The sequence below is a fragment of the Trachemys scripta genome, chromosome 7 (assembly GCF_013100865.1).
Source record: "Trachemys scripta elegans isolate TJP31775 chromosome 7, CAS_Tse_1.0, whole genome shotgun sequence".
Lineage (NCBI taxonomy): Eukaryota > Metazoa > Chordata > Testudines > Emydidae > Trachemys > Trachemys scripta.
In genome coordinates, this window is record NC_048304.1 from 53,912,593 (window position 1) to 53,935,085 (window position 22,493).

Genomic DNA, 22,493 nt, shown 5'->3' on the forward strand with positions numbered 1-22,493 from the left:
ACCGATGCAAAGAATTCATTTAGTTTCTCCGCAATGGCCTCATAATCCTTGAGTGCTCCTTTAGCATCTTGATTGTCCAATGGCCCCACTGGTTGTTTAGCAGGCTTTGTGATTCTGACGTACGTAAAACAATGTTTGCTATTACTATTTGAGTCTTTGGCTAGCTGTTCTTCACATTCTTTTTTGTCCTGCCTAATTATATTTTAACACTTCATTTGCCAGAGTTTATGCTCCTTTCTATTTTCTAAATCCTCACTAAAATTTAACTTCCACTTTTTAAAAGATGCCTTTTTGCCTCACTGCTTCTTTTACTTTGCTGTTTAGCCACGGTGGCACTTTCTTGGTTCTCTATTTTTTTAAATTTGGAGTACACATTTAAATTGAGCCTCTATTATAGTGTCTTTAAAAGTGTCCATGTAGCTTGCAGGGATTTCACTTTTGGCACTGTACCCTTTAATTTCTGTTTAACTAACTTCCTCATTTTTGTGTAGTTCCCCTTTCTGAAATTAAATGCTACCGTGTTGGGCTGCTTTGGTGTCCCCCTCCCTCCTCCACAAGGATGTTAAGTTTAATTATGTTATGGTCACTGTTACCGAGCGGTTCAGCTATATTCACCCTTGGACCAAATCCTGTGCTCCACTTAGGACTAAATGAAGAATTGCCTCTCCTCTTGGGGGTTTCCAGGATTAGCTGCTCCAAGAAGCAGTCACATTTAAGTGTAAAGAAACTATCTCTGCATCCTGTCCTGAGGTGACATGTACCCAGTCAATATGGGGATAGTTGAAATCCCTCATTATTATTGATTTTTTAATTTTTATAGCCTCTCTAATCTCCCTGAGCATTTCATAGTCACTATCACCATCATGGTCAGGTGGGTGGTAGTATATCCCTACTGCTATATTCTTATTATTCAAGCATGGAATTATTATCCATAGAGATTCTGTGGTACAGTTTGGTTCATTTAAGATTTTTACTTCATTTGATTCAGGGTGGAGTACGAGCCACAGTGAAGCCAATGAGAGACCACTAAGTAATCTGCAGGTGTCGATGCCCAACTCAAACATTTGATAACAATGTTCAAAGGATTTATACTCAATTGAAATTACATCAATTGAATTACATTTCAAGTGATGTTAAGACGGTCAGATCATCAAACGGCATGACTTCCAAATAAAGCGTTTTAGGGAATTGAGTGCCACTTTAATAGAGGAAGCACTGCTTTCCCCCGTTAATTTATGTTATTAAATCCATTTCAGGTTCTTTGAGTGTGATTTAGATACACCAAGACACTGTTGGAATCCCTGTTTGTTCATTTCAGCTCTCTAGTTCAGGTTAATAAATTATCAATTTCCCAAAGAGTAATAAACATACATAATAGGTTTTTTCACCCAATTTTGAATTGAGGTGCCTTCGAGCATGACTGAGGAAGAATGAAGGGATATTTTCCATATGCAGATAAAACAAAACAATTTGGGCACTATAAATGCTAGTATGGTTTAAAACAAATTGCACCAATTCAGAAGCCGTTGCTCTTCATGGCTTTGAGACAATGCAGGAGTATTCCTCACTTTTGAGTTGACAGGAGGAAAAACATGAAACATACTTTTCCTTTCTATTTGCAAATGCAGCATACTGTGAACCACTATTTGGAAAGCTGATCCTGGTCAACTAGTTTTGCTTGGCAGATTGTGTTTTTCGGACAGCTGAGCCTAAACTGTCTGAGCCAGAACCTGAGGTCTGACTGAAGCACACAACAAAGGGTGGGGGTGTATGTGTGCAAAGGTGGTATAAAGTTCACCTTTTCGTTCACCTTCTCCTGGGGCTGCAGTAACTTCCTCTGGCTGCTGAAGGCACCAAGGGGCTGAAACCACAGCCATGGATTGGTCCCAACCCCATACCTATCCTCCATGAACTTATCTAGTTCTTTTCTGAACCCTGTTTTAGTGTTGGCCTTCAAAACATCCTCTGGCAAAGAGTTCCACAGGTTGACTGTGCGTTGTGTGAAGAAATATTTCCTTTTGTTTGTTTTAAACCTGCAGCCTTTTAATTTCATTTGGTGACCCCTAATTCTTGTGTTATGAGACATAGTAAACATTTCCTTATCTACTTTCTCTACTCCAGTCATGATTTTATAGACCTCCATCGTATCCTATCTTAGTCTTCCCTTTTCCTAGATGAAAAGTCTCAGCCTTATTAATCTCTCCTCATATGGAAGCTGTTCCATACCCCTAAATCATTTTTGTTGCCCTTTTCTGTACTTTTTCCAATATATTTTTTTTGAGATGGGGTGACCACATCCTGCACACAAGATTCAAGATGTGGGCTTACCATGGTCTTATACAGAGGCAATATGATATTTTCTGTCTTCTTATTTATTCCTTTCTTAATGATTCCCAACATTCTGTTTGCTTTTTGACTGCTGCTGCACATTGAGTGGATGTTTTCAGAGAACTATCCACGATGCCAAGATCTCTTTCTTGAGTGGTAATGGCTAATTTAGACCCCATCATTTTATATGTATAGTTGGGATTATGTTTTCCAATGTGCATTTCTTTGGATTTACCCCATCCTCATCCCCAACAGCAGGTTAAGGGAGATTGGGGTAGGCATAGGCGCCAACTTTCCCCAACACGGTGGGTGCTCGCACCCTCCGGCCCCGCCCCAACTCCACCCTTTCCCCACTCCTGCCCCACCCCCATTCCAACCCCATCCCCAAATCCCAGCCCCGGCCCCGCCTCTTCCCTGAGTGTGTTGCACTCCCCCTCCTCCCCCCAGCGCTTGCCAGGGGGAAAAAGTAGGCATGCGGTGAGCCCAGGGGAGGAGGCGGAGGCATAGCAGAGGTGGAGGTGAGCTGTGGCAGGGGGGCGGGGAGCTGACGGTGGGTGCTAAGCACTCACCAATTTTTCCCTGTGGGTGCTCCAGCCCCGGAGCACCCATGGAGTCAGCGCCTATGAGGGTAGGAGCCTCTCTGCTAGCTCTACACCACCATGAGATTCCCCTTGCACTGGAGTTATCCTCCCACAGAGGGATACTCCAGCCCTATAGCCAGAGTCTGCCAGCAGTGCAGCACAAGATGCTCAACCTGCACCAGAGGACCTGGCTTTTTATGTGTACAATTCATGACACTAATGATGAAATCCCAATCAAGTATTTGCTTAAGACAATGTTCAATGGATTTACAGATTAGTACAAAGTTCTCAGTGATGCTATTAAAACATACAGATCATTAAATTGGCATGATACCCAAATGAAGGGGCTGTTTTTTGTAAATGGATGTTAACAGAGGAGCATACTACAGAAAAATGTGAATGGCTACATGTGACACAACCTCCAAATGTAGTTATTTTTATCAGAGAGGCATTACAATGGCAATATTTAGATACAAAAGAAAAAAATAGATGACTCCCAAACTCTCAGACAGCAGAAATATTGATAAATTTGACCTTTGTGTTTAGTATAATCCTGAGAAGAGAGAGATGGGAATGAAAATTAAGACATTAAACAAGAATAATGAAGATACTAGACTAAGCTAAACAAACAAGTAGCATTCTAGACACAATTAAAATGAAGCAGTAGAGGGCACTAAAGTGCAGTCTAGGCTTTCCAATGGTTGTTCAGGGGGGAAAAAAAAAATTGGCTTTAAAGTCCCACTCTTAATTCACACCTATTGTAACACACATTTGCCTTTGTTACAATATCTCCAACCCCTCAATAATTTGGCATGCAAGAAACTAGATATTCTGGATATCTCATGGGAAATGGCCAAATCCAGCCTCTTCAGGACAAAACAGAGATCCTGAAGAAAATCCTTACCTCCAAGATGAAGAAACAAGTGTGACAGGATTCAGAGTGGTAGCCTTGTTAGTCTGTATCAGCAAAAAGAACAGGAGTACCTGTGGCACCTTAGAGACTAACAAATTTATTTGAGCATAAGCTTTCGAGGGCTAAAACCCACTTCATCGAGTGAGTGTTCCTAGGCTTAGTGAGCTATTACTGCCATTTGATACCCCACTCTTCACCTTTGACAGACCTCACAAAGACACAGCACTGAAGCAGCGGATAAGGCAGTGTGAGGAAATCTTTCTAAAGATCAGGGACATTTTGCGGTGGCCCAGAAATTTCTCGTTACCATTTATTCTGCAAACCAATGCATTGAGTGGGCCTAGGAGCTGTATCATCACAAAACATCCAAGGAATGGAGCACCCAATTCTTTATTTGAGCAGAAAATTCCAAAAGCGAGAGACAAAAGTCTCCCCCATAGAGAAAGAATGCTGGGCTATAAGGTGGGCTGTGATGACAGCAGGAGTCCTGTTTTATGTAATAATGGATCATACTCCCTTATTACAGTGGATGCAGGCAATGAAGGACACAAGGTGATACTCAGCGCTGGATCTCTGTGCTTCCCCAGTACTACAGCATGAGAATGCAGATTTCTTTTCCTGGGCAGGAGGAGATACTAGAATTTGTGATGTGAAGACGAAACCCCCAGGCCCATTCTGCCAGGGAAGGTATGTGACAGGATGCACCAGGCATTTGCTGCCTCCTGCTGGAGACCCTGCTGCCTTGGTGCACTCTGCCATAGGAAGTGTCCCTATAGAAAGAGAAAGGCAGTAATTTCTGGGCATCCCGGGTTACCCAGAAAGGCTTCCCTGGGTCAACCACTTATGGAATCAACAATACTTGGTCCTTCAATGGTTAGAAGGGCTAAGAGCAGGAAAAAGCCAATATGGGCCCAGCAGGGCAAATTAAAAAAAAGGGCTGCTGCCTCTATGAAATGGCAGTTGCTGGGTGTAGCCAGAGAAGGAGGAAGGCTCTTCCCTCTACCCGAGTGGTTCTCAAACTTTCATACTGGTGACCCCTTTCACATAGCAAACCTCTGAGTGCGACCCCCCCTTATCAATTATAAACATTTTTTATATATTTAACATTATAATAAATGCTGGAGGCAAAGCAGGGTTTGGGGTGGAGACTGACAGCTCGTGACCCCGAGGGCTCCCGACCCCCAGTTTGAGAACCCCTGCTCTACTCTAACACAAAAATCCAGGCCTGGCCAGGGCCTGTTGCTGACCTCACTGTGCCAGCTTTTTGATTTCCTTTGTATGAATGTAAGGCCTGGGCAGGCCATCCTGAATTAGACATTGGTTGGACTATTGACAACTAGGTGAGCTCGCTCTATGAGACACCATCTGGCTCAGTTGAGCCAGTGACACAGACCGACCATTTCTAGATGACCCTTTTGTAGGAGACTAAAAAGAGCTTGACTATGTACAATACTAATGTGCACATATCCAACATTTTTCTCACCCAGACATCTCAAAATACTTTTCCAGAGAGGAAGGGTACCCCAATTTTACAGGGGAAAGTGAAGTGCAGAGGGGCGAAGCAACTAGTCCACAAAGCAAACAAGTGGAATTGGAAGGGTCAGGAACAGAATACTGCATTCCTGACTCAGTCCTCTGCTCTAATTACAAGTGCTTCTTTATAAATGATTTGTTAATAAATTACCATTATTAATTAACTACCTTTATGTCTGAGAGAGACAAGGTGAGTGAGGTAATCTCTTTTATTGGTGGAAGAAACAGGCTTTTGAGCTACACAGAGCTCTTCTTCAGGTCTGGAAAAAGATACTACCTCACTCATCTTGTGTGTCTCATATTTTGAGATCAACACAGCTACAACAACACTGCAAACAACTTTATATGTAGCTTTTATTATTCCAGTTAGAGTATTAAAAAAAACACAAACCAGAGCTTTCAGATCAGTTGCTGAGTAAAACCAAATAAAAAATGAAGATGATTCATACACAGGCAGTTAAATAGAACTATTTCATAGATTTATTTGAAAAATACTTACAAAAGCAAGTATGTTTGACCCTAAAATAGCTAAACTTATTCTGTGTTTACATTGGTGTAATTAAGCGTGCAGCATTAACAGTCGTTCCTGTTTGAAGCATTGTTAGTTTGCTTGAAGGAAGTGGGGAAAAGTTCTGGTTTACTCTGGGGCAATGTCTCCCTCCCCCTTCACAGTAGCAACTACAGCTGTGGCCTGTACTTGAAGTCTCAGCACACTGAATGTTGGGTTTGCCTCACTTACCACCAGTCCTGCCATGTCCAGATTTACTGGAACCTGGAAGGTGGATCAGTTTTTCCCCCAGTAGAGAACACAAGAGGGAGGTGGAGAAGAAAACAAATGGAAAATAGCATATTGACTTTGTATGCAATGAATTTAGCAGAACTACGTTTCATGCTTGAGTCCTTTAAAAAGTGGTCCTTTTTGTTAATGGTACATCTTTCTTGAAAATAAACGTGCACCCGTGAGCTTATCCACAGCCAGTGCCCCTTATACCTATTATTGACTATAGCGCTTACTGCCGAGAGGAGCTGGGATCGGAATAGCCGAGAGCTCCCCCCACAGACAGCAATTCAGCAATACAGGAAAAGAAATACAGTGCAATTAGTTTCCACATACCATATAGCTACATTTTAAGACAAGACTAGCAGAGCTACTGACTGAAGAGTTAGCTGCCTTGTTATTAACTGCACCTCAGCAACAGCTACAGTTCAGACAGTCTGCTCACAAGGGGGTTTGATCAATGCTGGGAACACATTGAGTGGAACAAGACCTCACCAGCCACTATTCTGCAGGGTGGCAGCAGCAGCCGTTGCTGCTCGGGCCATCATCCTTTGGTGCACCTCAGAAGCAGAAGAAAAAGTCCCATCCACCACGTGCACTGGCAATGTTCTCCGTCCACCAGGCTGAGGGGTAAAGCTGTTCTGACGCCAGTCTTCTTCTGGGGGCATATCTACTCTCCTTGGTCCAGGGGCCTTAGTACATGGGGGAGGCACCGGGCAACCGTGAGAGGCACCAGGGTCCCAAGAAAGCCCCTGTAGTACTCTGAAGGTACTGTAGTCTGTGCTAGGACGTGGCCTGCAATTGATGGCATAGGACTCATGCATTTGGTGTAGGGAGGACTGCTGAAGGAAGCTTTCCTCTAACCCCTTGTCTGGCTGGGCAGTGTATCCCAACTGCAATGTTCGTTTGTCTGGCAGTGTTGCTGTTTGTCTGGCAGTGTGGTTCATCTGCAGCCATTGGCCAGAGATCCTTGATGTTCCACCTCCCATATGCTGGTCAACAAGAGGCCCCTGACCTTGGGAAGAAGAGCATTTCTGTGCGCAAGGGAGATTCCTGTAGCTCAGTGCCATACCTGGGTGGTCTTCACCTCGGAAAGTTTCACCCCGGTCAGGCACAACCAGAAGTTTCTGGACGTTCTTCTGATCTCCTGTGGGGAGCAGTGGGGAGAGTTCAGTCAGTTATATTTTAATTTATTTTCCTCTCAAAACCTCTTTAACTGTGGCCCACAGCTGATATGAACGGATAAACTGAAGCAACCCTATACCAGGGCACTTACTAACCTACGATTCAGAATGAGTAAAAGCTAAGCAGCACACTCCTTGCATTCACTTTCCTTCTGCAACTCAACCCACCCCCAGAAAAGAGCTCCAACCTGTCTTTCTGCAGGTGCTGTCATACGCACTAATGGGACACCAGATTTCCTAAATAGTCAGCACTTTTTGTAACATGTTCAATGTCACCTGAGAAGGAGCCCAACAAGAAAATTAAAGACATATGTTCTAGGGGTTTCTGGATAACTTTCATGGTGGCCTCTCATGCAGGAATTTGTAGCACCAACAGGGATTGTAATTCCAACAGATCTCTCACACATGTGATTTTTGAGGGAATACAGTACTAATAACCAGCTCCTCCTCAGGCAGTCACTTCACACCCCTCCCACAAACACAGTTAAGTACAAAAAAAAAATGGGTGGACCTTTGGGTCATCTCTGAGGAATGTGTGCCTCATTTATAGCTTCATTTCTTGTAATGTTAAAAACAGTATAATATAGCTAATGACCTAATAGGAATGGTGTGTTATAAAACATAAGAATGGCCATACTGGGTCAGACCAAAGGTCCATCTAGCCAGTAAACTGTCTTCTGACAGTGGCCAATGCCAGGTGCCCCAGAGGATGCTATAGATGCTATATAAATTAGTAAAAAGAGTTCCATTGGGTTATGCCAAATACTTTTGTTGGCCGGGTACCTCCTCCTGTGTATATGTTATGAAAATATTACCATAACTATTTAATTAACAGCCATACCTCTAACATAAAGACTGTCCCTTTATGTTATATCCATATAGCACAGCATCATTAAAGCAGTGTAGAAGGGACAGTAAAGAAAAAAAAGCAATTTATCCTTCCAAATTTCTGAAGGGATTCAGGCAGTTGATAATACCATCACTATGGCAGACAAGATCCAAAGACCTGTACTTCAGCAGCAGCAGGGAAAGAATCACATACAGCATTTCTGATCATGCAGGAGGGTGAAGATTACCTGATGATCTACGTGCTTTGCCCACCATGCTAGGCATCAGTACATCATGGGACAGGTTCTGCCTCTGGGTTGGGTAGTGGTGGGGATCAAAGGGTAACACAGAAGGATCGTGGGGAAAAGGGAGGGAAGTGGAGCTGGAAGAACGGTGCGTGGTTTCCTTTGGCATTTTCCTCACATTTGATGCTTCCTTTTGACAAAATGAGAAAGGAAAGAAATCACAAATGATAATTAAACACAAAGCTGGGTTCAATCAAGCAAACATGGTGGGGATCCAGGAAGGAGAGAGGGATGAGTCACCAGAACAAGTACATGAATCTGTCTATGAAAGAGAAAGAAATGCAAGGTAACAAAACCCATCCCAGAAAGGCTCTTTGGTAACCAAACAGCTAAGAAAAAATCCCAACATATCTGCTCAGAAAAAAAACCACCATCATACTCACATCTCAGAATAATAGTAATCTTGTGCAAGAAAAAAAAAAATCAATCTGCTCTTTCCAAATCACCTTTTGAAGGACTGGGCCACACATGCCAGGAAAATGTACACTGCTGAAGCCTTTCCCTTGCTAAACATGCTTTACTAAGAGCTAAACAGTGATGTAGGGCAGTGGTCTCCAAACTTTTTTGATCGCGCACCCCTATCAGTAAAAAATTTTTGAGCACAACTTTCTGATATGGTAGTGGAGTTTGAGCTTTTGCATCAATGCAAGATTGGGATAAGGCCCTACCTACAAGTGAGAGTTGTACTGGTTTAATTAAATTGATTTGAAAAGAAATTTTAATTAAACTTGTACAACTTGTGTGATTGGACAAGGCCTAAAGCTAAAACTTGAGTCATGTTATAGCATTCACCTTGCTTAACCCTGACTTTGCAACTCAGCCTCTCCCATTCTTATTCTGCTGCTTTCAAACAAAGCTAATGCTTTTAGCTTTCCTTTGAAGAAGTCTAAACATGGCTAGAGAAAAATCAGAACAAAACCAATACATCACATTACTGCGTACTCTTAAAGTTTCCCCTCCTCAAAGAAATCACCCAGCTAAACACTGACAGCAATCTGTTCCTGCTTTTCTCAGACTTACAGTTCAATAAAAATCCCTGCTTTTCAATTAAATGAATTTGGGGGAACTCTGAAAGGGGAACATTATTTGGTGCAATTAGACCCAGCAACAGTCTTCATTCCATTAATAACCATGTTGACCAAGGGAAAATACTTTCCCTGCCCTTTGAGCAGGAGGGTCAGCAAGCCAACACCCACCTCACCTTACATCCAGTTCCAGCAGAATTTGTTCAGAAATGAAATATAGACAGGCATGGTTTAAAAAAGTTAAACAAGAAATGGTGTTAGAGTAACTGAACTTTACTTAATCAGATGAAAGGACACAATCAACTTGAAAAAAAACCTTAACTTCTGCCTGAAAATACTGTACATTTTTCAAGTTTCAGATTTGTTACACCTAACCTGAGAGTACTAACAAAGATGATGGAGAAGAACAGTTTCTCTCTGTTTTTAACTTGTTTACTTTGTGCAGCACTTTGTGTATAACCACTATTTCTTGAGGAAGGTATGCCTTATAAACACTAACAAGGAAGCAAAAATTTCCTTATATATACTGTTAAAGAATTCTTTTGTTAAATCACAGCCCATGTTGTTATGGGGGCTCTATTAAAAACTGGAATTTTTAAGTTAATCAATATTGAAATAGATAAACTTCAGATTGACTGTGTCCCTTAACCAGGGTTAGCCCTGTTAGCATACATACACAAGCTTTGCTTGGCACAATTCTAGGTGTGGTGACTCTAAAAGCAGATAACTTGATTGCTGTAAAATAAAAGCTGACCTCCATCCAACAGAGAAAAAAGGGAATGATTCACTGGAACCAATGTTCATCCTTCTGAACTGGTATCAATGCTGTTCAATTGCGCACCTTTTCTGTTTACTACTTGTAGTGAAGTTGATGAGGGAAAGTAGGAGGAAAAGTAGCCCCCAACTCTATCCCAAGCAGTTATCTCTGCAATGCTGAGGTTCATTTTACTTACAAAACTATGAGAGGAGACCAGAGTCTCTTCCCTGTTTGTGATGACTGTCCCACTGAGACTGCGAGCAATGCGACGGAAATTCTCTGCACTGTACATCTCCTCTTCTGGCTCCCTGCTATGGCTTCTGGCATATGCAACCTGCAGACAATGTTACCACATTCAGAAAGATCTCTCCAGGGAAAACTGCATTGCACAATGATTCAGGAGAAGAAGTTGATAGGAATAGATGGATTTAGTGAAATACATTAATCCTTCCTTTTCTTATTCCTGGGGAAATTCTGCGCCATTGTGCGTGTGCAAAATTAATGCCCCCCACAGATTTCTTTGCTTCCCCGCAGAAAAATGACTTTCTGACAGGGAAGCTGCAAGAGCAGTTGTGCACCATTCCCTAGCAGTGCAGGTACATTGTTTCAGGCACCTATAGCAGCTGGCAGAGAGGTAAATCATCGTGGGGCTGGAGACACCCCAGCCAGTGGCTCCTACCCTGAGTTGGGATCAGCTACTAGTCCCAGCTGGGCTGGAGGCAGGAAAGGACCGGACTGCCTCTTCCCCTGCAAGGAGTGACTGGGGCTGTGTCAGACCCACCCCCAGAAACCTCCCCCAGCTGCAGGAAGCTCAGCATCCTCCCCTGCTTCCTCCCCCATTGCTCCTGAGCTGTGGGGGGAGGGGTCACTGTATGGGGGGCTGCTCCACCATCCATCCAGCCCCCGTGCATCCGGACCTCCCATACTCAGACACCCCTGCCAAGCCTCACTCATACATCCAGAACCCCCCTAGTCCTCCATACCTGAAGCTCACCCCACTGAACCTCAACTCCTGCAGCTGGAGCCCCCCTGCAATCAGACTCCCTGCGTCCAGATGCCCACCCCTGCACCGAGCTCCCTGCACTCAAACCCCACCATGATGCCCCACCCTCTGCGCCACCCTGAGCCCCCACATCCAGGCCCCCATGTCACTGACCTCCAACTAGCTGCACCCAGACACCCACCCCCACCAAGCCCCACTCTCCCAGCACCCAAACCCCCCGCACTGAGATCCCCACATCCAGACCCCTCCGCTGAGCCCCAACCACCTTCACCTGGAAGCTCCTGCAGAGTCCCATTGCTCCTGCACCTGGAACCCCTCCAAAAAGCCTCTGTGCATCCAGATCCCCCCACACCTAGACCCCCCCATTGAACTGCCTGCACCCAGATTGTCCCACACAGAATCTTCTCACCCCACACCTGGATCCCCCCACACTGAGACCATCCACATTTGGATCCTGCCTGGTTGAGCCTGCCTGCCACACACCTGGTGCACCGGGGCAGACCTAGGCTTTGTGCTGTGTCAGGGTTGGGTGCAGCCTCACCGCTGAGTCTGTGTCCTGGGGGTGGGGAGCTGCAGGATGATTTCCTACATTCGTGCAGCCAGTAGCCTGTGCTCCCCACTGCCATGCTGGAGCCTCTGCATTTATTTATTGACAAATAAAACTTGCAGAATTTAAAAATATTGTACACAGAATTTTTATTTTTTTGGTGCAGAATGCCCTCAGCCTCAGGAGTATTTTCTGAAGTCTCTCATTCAAGTCTAACCCAAGAGCATAAAGCAATTGAGTCTGTTAGAGTCTCATTAATAAAAATAGTATTCTCACAATCAGTTTTTCACCTTATTATGTACATTGGCAGACACGTTTAAATGAGATTCTATGTCTTATCATTTCTTAAAGACAGGATTTAAAGCCTTAATGGGATGAGTCTACCCAAGGGACTGCTTGCTGCCTTGTGCTCCATTATAGCAGCTGAGATAAGCAGGGCTGGAATTGATGACTATCCCAAAATATAATCTGAAGAGTGTGGGAGCCTTCTTACAACTCTTTTCACTATGATTATTTGCTTCCTTCCATCTCTGGTGGTGGCTAGCAAGTGGTTTATTCTATGTTGGAGTGGGAAATATTGGTTCTTTTTACCTCTTTCCTTCTGCTCTCAGCTTGATAAGCAGGTTCCTCTATTTGCAAAAACTGCATTTTCAGTCTTTTTTTTTTTTTTTTTTTTTTTTTTTTTTTTGAGGTGCCCAGACACTTTCAGATATAGGTACCAAAATATTACAGCTAATTATTTAACTGGCTTCTCTTAGAAAAGCTGTGGAGTATGAAAACTGAGCAGTATTCAAGTGAGTTAGAACATGTGCTCTGAAGGTTCTGGAAAAAGCAGCACAAGACAATTGTAGTGCAGGTACTGCTACCTTCTCTTACTCAGAGTGGACCAAGGAACATTAGAGGTCAGCTATTATTTGTACATTATACTATGTTAAACCCTATACTTTCAAAACATGCAAGATGACATGATCCAATAAAGGAGACAGTGTCAAAGCAGTTGATATAATATGAAGAGGCAGTTCCTAGGAGTTAGCAATGGAAAATATGTCAGGTCATCCAGCCTATCTCCTTGCAATGCAAAATGGTTCCCTAGAGTCCATTACAGTATAATCAGAGGACTAACTCTGAAACTGTGAGGCCACATATCCCTGAAGAGGTCACCATTTAGAGTACAACACTGACCTCAAGTCACCTACTTTCTTAGTGCTCAATCCCAAGTAGGACTACATAAAATTATCTCTTTAAAGTTCAATATGAGTGACCCCACTGCCTCTCATATGGAATTTTTTCCACTTTTCTTGCAGCTGGAATGTCCAATTCCCCCACAACCACACAACCTTCTAGGTGCGCTACCTTGGAGACAGGAGAGACAATGGCTCCATAGAGATTGTGCTCAATCTCTGCTGTTGGCATTTTCGAGAGACCCATGCCGGCTACAGTGTGGAGCTTCCTCACAGTTATGTTTTCAGAGACTGTGGAGGGAAATAAAGAAGTGAGATTAAACTCAAGATCTGACTCTGCACCTATGGAACAGACCTGGCTCAAACAGAAAGTGAATATCTATATACATAAATGAAGGTTACTTACCAGTAATTGGAGTTCTCTGAGACAAGCCCCTGCACATCCACACTTACAGGATCAATGTGCCTGATCACAAGATCTCAGAATCTCTAGTCAAGAGTGTCCATTGGGGCTATTCATTCCTCTTCCTTTGCCCTCGTGCAGGCTTCTACAGGTTTAAAAGGAGTAGCAGCCCCAATCGCTCCTCAGTTCCTTCAGGAATTGTGAAGACCCCAAAGAAATGGGGAAGGTGAGTGAAGGAGTATGAACATGCAGAGGCTCATCTCAAAGAACTCCTGTTATTAATAAGTAACCTTCATTTTTTCAAGTGGTCTCTGCACATTCTTATTTGTGGGAGTTTAGTGAGCAGTACCAGCTCGAGGAAGGAGGACTGAAGAGTTCTAGATTAATAAGGACTGCAAAATTGCCAAAAATGAGTGCCACGTCATGAGTGACTACAACCTTTTACTCTCCCCAAACAGGCCACAATTGAAAAAAGACACCTGAAAGCATATGTAGAGCTTCAAGTAGCAGCCTTTCAAACTGACTAAGAAGACACAAAGACAAGCTATGGAAACCACATTAGGCCTAGCTGAGGCCTGGTCTACACTGCGGAGGGGAGGGGGAGATCGACCTAAGATATGCAACTTCAGCTACGAGAATAGTGTAGCTGAAGTCGACACATCTTAGGTCGACTAACCTCACGTCCTCACGGTGCAGGGTCGACTGCCGCCGCTCCCCCGTTGACTCCGCTTCTGCCTCTTGCCGCGGTAGAGTACAGGAGTCGACGGCAGAGTTATCAGGGATCAATTTATCGCATCTACACTAGACGCGATAAATCGATCCCCCATAGATTGATCACTACCCGCCGATCCGGCGGGTAATGTAGACGAACCCTGAGTATATTTTAATACCTTTAGGTGGCTGAACACCAGTCTTGTCATAACAATGGTCATACACAAACTAATGCATTCGGGCAACCTTTGAGCTTTGATGGAAAGATCCCCAGTCCCATCTGTTAGCCACTATATAAAAGTTAAGCATAGTATACACCACATTAATAGGTATGGTATTAATAAAACAACACTATATATATATATATATATATATATATATGTATATATATATATATATATATATATATGTGTTGGGAAGTTATGTTAAGTGAATTTATTATGCTTTTCCCAAAATTCTGTTCACCCATATCAAGCATCCCACAATTACTTTGCAAAGCTGAAGTCAGCTTTGGCATTAGAACAGCGTTTCTCAAACTGGGGTCCGCGGACCACTGGGGGTCTGCAAGGGTATTCCAGAGGGTCTGCGGGCCCCACTGATCAACTCCTCCCTCCCAGCGCCTCCTGCATGCCAGAGAACAGCTGTTCCCCAGCATGCAGGCAGTGCTGGGAGGAAGGGGGAGGAGTGGGGATGGGGTGGAATTATGTCTCGGAAAGAGGTGGGGTAGGGATGGGACCTTGGGGGGAGGGGTGAAGTGGAGAGGGGGCAGGGCCTGGGGATGAGCGGGGAGGACTGGGGGTCCATGAAAAATTTTAAATCAAAATGGGGGTTCTCGGGTTATTAAAGTTTGAGAACCGCTGCATTAGAAAATAGCATTCATGCATCTTTGGCTCTGACCAAGTACAGATAGGGAATACTTTCATAGCTCATCAACACGCGGAATGTAGTATTCAACACTCAATATGGGAAACTATAGTCAAGTACAAAGGACAAAGCTGGCACAAACTTTTTACAAATTTTAAACTAAAACTAAAATTGTGTGTGTAAAGAGTTTTTTAACTTGTAAAATCATACTATAAATACTACTAGCTGAAATAAATATCTTTGAAGTACACCTTCTGCATAAAGTGAGCATGCTGCAAGAATTTGCTCCACAGAAGGGGGGTATTTATGTTTACTTTTCATACTGTACTGTTGAGTCTTAAGACAATAAATTTGGCTAAGCTTGGTTATTTGATCTCTTGAACATTTTAAAGAGAAAGCCATGAGTGTAGTCAAACAATTGGCTACATCTTTTAGTAATTACATCCCATATGTCCTTAGTTTTGGGAGGGCCCTTGAAAATGCAATCATTGTCTAAGAAGACCATATCTAAGATCCATGAATATCCAAAGTATGGAATCGGAGTTCCTGGATGTGAATTAAGCTTAGGGAAGTAATGGCTTACTTAGGATGGACACAGGAGACCATCATAGTCAGGATTAAGGGAGAGGATGCAGCAGATGATTAATTTTCTGAATAGAATATGGTGTATGGACAATTAGTCCTTTAAATCTGTATCTTGTTTATTTTCTGGGCTGGAAAGAAGGAAATATGCAAGGAGCAGCTCAAATGTACCTGTCTCACCACCGCACCCTCAGCAATGGAAAATCCAGCCTCCTTTGCCACGGCCATTGTGGCAAAGCAACTACCACAAGCAGCCCCAATGGTATACAGAGCAATCATTTCATTAATTTGGTTATTGGAGAGTGAGCAAAAATTGATGACCTATGCCCCAGAGAGTGGAAAGCTCACACAACAACAAAAATGCACCTTAAGATAGTCCAAGTTAAAAGCAAGGGAGGGCTGTTCCAAGTCCACTTCATTTTGTGTTGCTCTGATGAATTTTTTCCAGTTAATTGTAAGTTGTGCTGGGTAAAAACCCTTCTGTTCTCCAATTCCTCATCTGCCAGGGAAAGATGGCCGCTGCATTCTCAAGCCATCATTTGTCAATTGCTGTAATACATTAGTGTGGTGTTGTCCATCAGAATTGGGACAGATTTGGATTTAATCACAGGGCTTAGCTCCAATAAGCTGATGTGGAGCCTGACGTCCTGGAGAGTATGAAAAACAAGTTGAGTATCACTGCAAATGATAAGGGAGCTCTTTTGTCTTTCACAGGTAAGGATCTTGTATGTCCTGAGACGTTGTGGCTGAGGTGTTCATTGCATCAAAAAGGTGCACTGGTAAGGAATCTGTACTCACGCAGGGAAGTTGCAGGTTTGGAGTGTAAGGAGGACTCCAATGACCCCACCTTTTGTGGAGGGATGAAAGGGAAATATTTATAGCAAATTCCAAGGACTGGAACAACATGCATGTTTCCTGAGGACCAAACTCTAGCTATATACATGGATTCCCTAACATCTGAGAAAAATAATTAGGATAGTCAGGCAACTGGTGAAAACCCTTTGTGCCACAGAGAGGCCAAAGCCATGTATGGTACAGCTTTATTGGTAGTGCCCTCTGACTGAGGCTCTCAAGTGCCAAGCACAACTGCTCCATCAAAACAAAAGAAGTGCTCAGTAAAGGCAAAGCATGAAAGCTCTCAGATGTGTCTGGCCCAAAGGAAAGACTCAGAATCACAGGCATAGCAACAGTGGTATTAGCCAATTCCAGACTCTGGACTGGTGCTGACAAAGTCCCTGTGCTGCTCCCAAGGACTCCTTAGATAGGTGCCCCCCCAGACCAGAGCCACTCTGGAACGGGACGCTGAAGAGTCCCCGTACTGATTTTGAATGGGAAGCTAGTTGTAGCAGCAATTTGGTAATCCAGAGAGTCACCAAAAGCCAGATGCCTTGTGAGGTGTCATTTAAAAACTCATAATTTGCTGATCAGTAATATCATGGCAAAATGGATGTAGCAGCGTTATATGTGACGTTATAAACATAAGCTGAAATCATGACTAAAAGTTTTCCAGGGAAGTTTGGGGAATGGCCAAACCAGTTCCTCAGAGAGAAAGGGCAAATGGACACCTCAGCCAGCTGTAAATAAGGCAGATGGGCCATTATCTGCTAAGTGGTCGTTCTTTGGCAGGAAAGAGGCAGGAGCAAAAACCTACATCTTAGCAAAAAAACAGCATGAAGTTTCCTTTCACACAGACTGCCTGTCACCTTACTCCCAGCTGGAAGTAAGGAATGCTTCTCAAAGGAGGGACAGGACTATAAAAAGAAGGGGCAGACACCCCAAGGCATCCCCTCCTCCTCTCTCTCTATCCACTGATTTACTGCATGAGAATGGACCTAGGCTATGTCTACACTAGCACTTTTGTTGGTATAAGTTATGTCACTCAGGGGTGTGAAAAAACACACCTCTGAGCAGCATAAGTTACACTGACAGAAGCGCTAGTGTGGACAGTGCTATGGTGTGGACACTTGGCTGGAGCGGCTTCTGCTGCTTGTTGGGGGTGGTTTAATTATGTTGATCGGAGAGCTTTCTCACGTCGGCATAGAGTAGCCACAAGGGAGATCTTACAGCAGCAAAGCTGCATTAGTAGAGCTGTACCACTGTAAGCTCTCTAGTGTAGACATGGCCAAAGGAAGCAGCCATTAAACAGAATCATAGAATATCAGGGTTGGAAGGGACCTCAGGAAGTCATCTAGTCCAACCCCCTGCTCAAAGCAGGACCAATCCCCAGACAGATTTTTGCCCCAAATTGCCCCCTCAAGGATTGAACTCACGACCCTGGGTTTAGCAGGCCAATGCTCAAACCACTGAACTATCTCTCCCCCCAGAATAAGGGATCCTGGCCTAAGAAGTTTGGCCAGTAAGATTGTTGAGAGCATGTGGTGAGAAAGACTTTGCTTTGAATTTAACATAGTTTGTTAAGTTTAGCACTAGTTGTATTTTATCTTTATTTTTCTTGTAACCATTTCTGACTTTTATGCCGCATTACTTGTATTCACTTAAAATCTCTCTCTTTGTAGTTAATAAACATGTTTTGTTTAATCCAGTGTGTTTAAACGGAAGTGTCTGGGAAACTCCATGTGGGGTAACAAGTGTACATATATCTATTAAAGAAATATAGAATTTATATGAATTTGTACTGTCCAGGAGAGGGCTAGGCAGTACAGGACCTACATTTCTGGTGGAAAACCTAAGACTTGGAGAGTGCTGGGGTCACCCTGCAGTATAACCAAGGCTGGTAAGAGCCAAGGTGTGGCTGGCTGGCTGCAGCACACACACAGATATAGCTGAGAGTGACTTGCATGGTGGAGGCTATTTGTGAGCAGTCCAGACTGGAGGCTACAACAGCAAAGCCATGTAAAGGGCACCCCAGGTTAGAGGGGAGGAGTGACAGTTACTTATTAGAATGGATTGTACCCTAGGTATGTTACAGTGGCCAGACCCCAAATTAGGATGAGATTCTGGTCCTTTTGAAACTGCAGTTGACAGCACTAGACTTCGTCAATCCAGAGAGCTTGGTTCCAATTATGCTAAGCTCACAGTCAATGGTGCCCTACCCTAGGCATTGAAGTTGGTCAAACTGGTCAATCCATAGACCTCAGTGCCACCCATATGTAACACAAACACTTTAGCAAGTGATTTTCCAGTATCAGTGGTGCTGAACCATTAGTCAACTCAGATTGATCCAGGAACTTCACACTAAGAGCAGAATCAATGATGCCAGGTTCTCAGAACAAGACTAGATCAAGGCATTGAGATCTGGGGTGCTCAGTGCAGATCACGTTGGGCACATAACCACTTTTCTAAGTGGTTTCCCAGAGGTGAAGGTGGCAGGTCCTCAGCACTGGACTTAGTCAAACTTGGAAAGATCTGGGGAAACTGAACTACTTTATCAAGTGGATCTCCAGAGTTAACAGTGCTGGATCCTTAGAACAGGATTTGGTCAACCAAGATTGATCCAAGGACTTTCATTCCACTTGCACCAGGCACAAAACCATTCTGGTGAGGGTTATCTCCAGACTTGATGCTGGACTTCCAGATAGACAGATTTAGTCAACAAGGCCTGAAGAGTCTCTCTGTCTGATGAGGTGTCTCTATCATTTTTACAGGTCTAGACAACACCTGTGTTATATTGTCATCCTTCTCGCCACTTCTTTTTCTTCTCTTTCTTAAGAAAAGCTGATTACCTAACTGACAAACTACAAAAATAAAAAAAATGTAGTCCCTGAAGGACAGAAGAGAAAAAAAAAAAAAAAAAAAACACATTGAGGGATGCATCGAGGACACTGCATGCAATCTGAGCTCATTGGACCTTTGGGGATCAGAAGGAAGTGAAGGGTGGTTGGGATCACTCCCCCTTTTACACCCTTGAATCCCTACCTAGGGAGGGAAGAGTAAGTGGCTCAAATGGACATTGCTCACTAGAAGATTCCAAGAGCTTGAGACACAGATGCCGTGATCCCACAAGTAGGAATGTGCAGAGGGTACTTGGAGGAAAAAGGGTATAAAATATGAACAATCAACATTTTTTATGACTTTTATATCCATTGATACAAATTCTACAGTGTGAAATTTTTAGTCAATAACCATTCTTTTGTGAATGGTTTTAACCAGATGTGATGTACTGTCTACATATACATAAGCAACACAAATATAATACTCGAGGGTGTAAACACTTTGCATTCTTGCCCATTTTAGGTGCATTAATATGGCACCTTACAAAGCATGCCAGCAATCTGTCCCTCCTTCATCCTGATTTGCCATATAGTTCAAATCTGAACTCTTCTCATTCAAGCCAAGGTTTTGTCAACACACAAATCTCCACTGTTTTAACTAAAGGTATGTTTTTAAACAAATGTTGTTAAATAGGTGCAAGTTTCTCTGCAGATACTCTTATTTCAGTTTAAAAGGGAATTATTTTTAGTAAGATAAAGCAAAATAAGCCATTCTCAAAGTGAAATAAGAATATCTGCACACAAACACGCACCTCTTTCAGTAAATCAGTTTAAAAACACACCTTTAGTTAAATTGGTGGAAGTCTGTGTATAGGCAAGGTCCAAGTCTTGCTTGGGGATTAAACATTACCCAGATGTAACACAGTTCCAGAATTCTCACCTGGCTTGCTCGATGGGTGCCTGGAATTGTCCAGTCTTCCTAACACAGGCCTACCAGCTAGGCTAGCCTGATAGAGGGACTCCAACTCAGAGATCTCCTGCTCTGTGTCTTGATTCCACTGTGGGTGAAACTGCACTGGGGTCCCATTCAGGTCATCTCTGACCGTTCTGTGATCAGAAAGGGGTGGATTCCTCCCTGGCACAGGAAGCCATTCTGTATTTTTACAGTCCAGTTGAGAACTGTAATACCTGGTGACATTGTCCACCCAGCGGTCCACAGGCATAGAAGCACCCATACCAGTGGCAGGTCCATCATCCACCTGTCTCACACCTCTCTCATGAGTGTGCCTTTCCTGGGAGAGTGCAGGGCCAGCTACATTCCGTTCACCTCTTCTACACTGGTCTTCACTGTGCGATCCAGGACTCTTAGAGGTAATGAGTTGAGTGCTAAAACCCTCCATGGAAGCAAACCCATCCCTAACATCTAAGGATGAATGCAACTTTTCGGAAGACTGAGTTCTGTTTTCTTGATTTTGAGGAATTAATTGCCTGTAGCCTGAGGTTGAAGAATTCGTGAAGGACTCCTGTATCAGCCTTGGAGACTTCTCATCCTGACAGACTGCAGCAGTCCACCCTTTCTCATGTGCACCTTCTTTCTTGGACACTCCATGCAGTCTCTGAAACTGCTCTGCCAGGGAACGAACATGCCCCTTTGAGCTATGGGTCTTAGATTTGCAAGTCTCTACGTTGCTGAAGTCATCCTGTGGGAGCAGTAAAGTTTCACGGCTGTTTGTTCTAGGGTACCTGTTTGCTGTTTGTAAGGGAGCCAGAGGGCACTGAAGTGACAGGAATGAAGCAGCAGAGATCATGGAATGATAGCCCCCTACCTGATCAATGCTAGTGGGCACTGGAGAGTTTGACAGACTGAAGCAAGGACTATGCAGACCGCTTTTATTGGGAGATGATGCTTGCGCTGGATGGGGACAAGGGACTAGTGTAGGCAAAGACCCAGAGTTGACTGTATTAAATTTAATTTTGTGCTGAGGTGTGAGAACAGCTGTAACGTCATGGACTTCTTCTAATTTGCTGCTGCAGTCCCTATGGTCTTTCAGCCCTTTGGCGGGGGCCCCATCAAGCTCCATAACATGGTGGGCATCATTCTCAGTCTTTGCGGGTCTCTCAGCCAACCCACGCCCATATGGAAAAGAGGGAGCTTGGCCATCGAAATCAGTAGAAGTAGCCCGGAAGTTAGGAAAGGTCCTATTTGGAGGACTGCTTGCAGGAACGGCTAGGGAGGAAGACTCTGGATATAATGATGAGTGCACTTCATGGCAGGAAGCGGGTGGGTGGAAGAAAGAACTGGACCCGAATTCCACTTCTCTGTTGGGTTCCAGTGATACCTCCCGGCTCAGCAGTACTTGGAGCGGGCCAGTCTGTTCACTAAAATACACAGAAATGGTAACTAATTATTAATAACTCTCTTCTTTTTTAAAATTATCCCTAAGAGGTGGAACTGGCTCCCATTAACATCCACCTCAATCCACTTCTTTGCACAAACACAAATTAAAAACTTCTCACCCAAAAGAATTGCTTTTGTTAATTTGACATCTCCATTTTATTTCTTCCCAACTTTTTTTATTGTAAGTGACCCACTCAGTCTATTTTATTCATTTCAAATTTTAAGTTATTTTTTATTATAAGATTTTACTGTTATATTTTTACAAATATTGTACAGCACGCTGAGCACTTTGGCTAGGAGCATGTGTGTGTGTGTGTGTGTGTGTGTGGACAATATAAAGATAAATAATAAAAATAAATTTTAAATTAAGTATTACAAGTTCCCCTCCAAAATCAGCATCTCTGGGAGATTTCTACAAACCATACAAGAGAATCATTATGTTTATGATCTTAACATAAACAGGCAACATTCCACTCAGGTTCTCTTTCCTAAAGTAATGGGAAATAACTTTGGGAAGGAAAGGAATAGAATAGAACGCAATACATTTCCCTCAGTTTCCTTCTCCTCATTTTTTTTCTAGCTTTGAGTTATTTATCAAATACATTAAAGGAAGCATTTAAAAGCATTACAAACTGTGAATACATGTCTTGAATAAAATATAAACCGTGCATGTCCTTGGGTCACTTTGTATTTCTTCTGCATTAATTAGCATTATAATATGCAACCAGAAAGTCACATGAGTCAGTGATATGAATAAAAATAGAGGACGGGAAACAACTCTGATAGACAGCTATAGCCCAGGTAGCTGTCAAACTGAAAACTACTTCTGCTGCTTAAAGTGTTGGTTAGAGTAATGCTCTAACCTTAATCTGGATATGCAGAATGACAACGCTGTGCAGTT

The 22,493-nt window shown here is 43.4% G+C and overlaps 1 protein-coding gene across 14 annotated transcripts in view; it reads right to left on the reverse strand.

Moving 5' to 3' along the window:
- Positions 1-5,691: 5,691 nt before the first annotated feature.
- The window catches only part of USP54 (ubiquitin specific peptidase 54), a 239,391-nt gene continuing 222,589 nt past the window's right edge, over positions 5,692-22,493 (reverse strand). For 9 of the 14 annotated variants that reach the window (XM_034777055.1, XM_034777047.1, XM_034777045.1 and 6 more), the window contains 5 exons: positions 20,135-21,573; positions 13,136-13,254; positions 10,429-10,566; positions 8,394-8,580; positions 5,692-7,280 (listed from right to left, as the gene is read on the reverse strand). In XM_034777055.1, coding sequence (XP_034632946.1) covers positions 6,625-7,280; positions 8,394-8,580; positions 10,429-10,566; positions 13,136-13,254; positions 20,135-21,573 — 2,539 coding nt within the window. In that variant the 3' untranslated portion in view covers positions 5,692-6,624. Of the gene's footprint in view, positions 7,281-8,393; positions 8,581-10,428; positions 10,567-13,135; positions 13,255-20,134; positions 21,574-22,493 lie in introns of those variants that run through there. The other 5 variants (XM_034777046.1, XM_034777050.1, XM_034777051.1 and 2 more) reach the window with 5 other exon arrangements.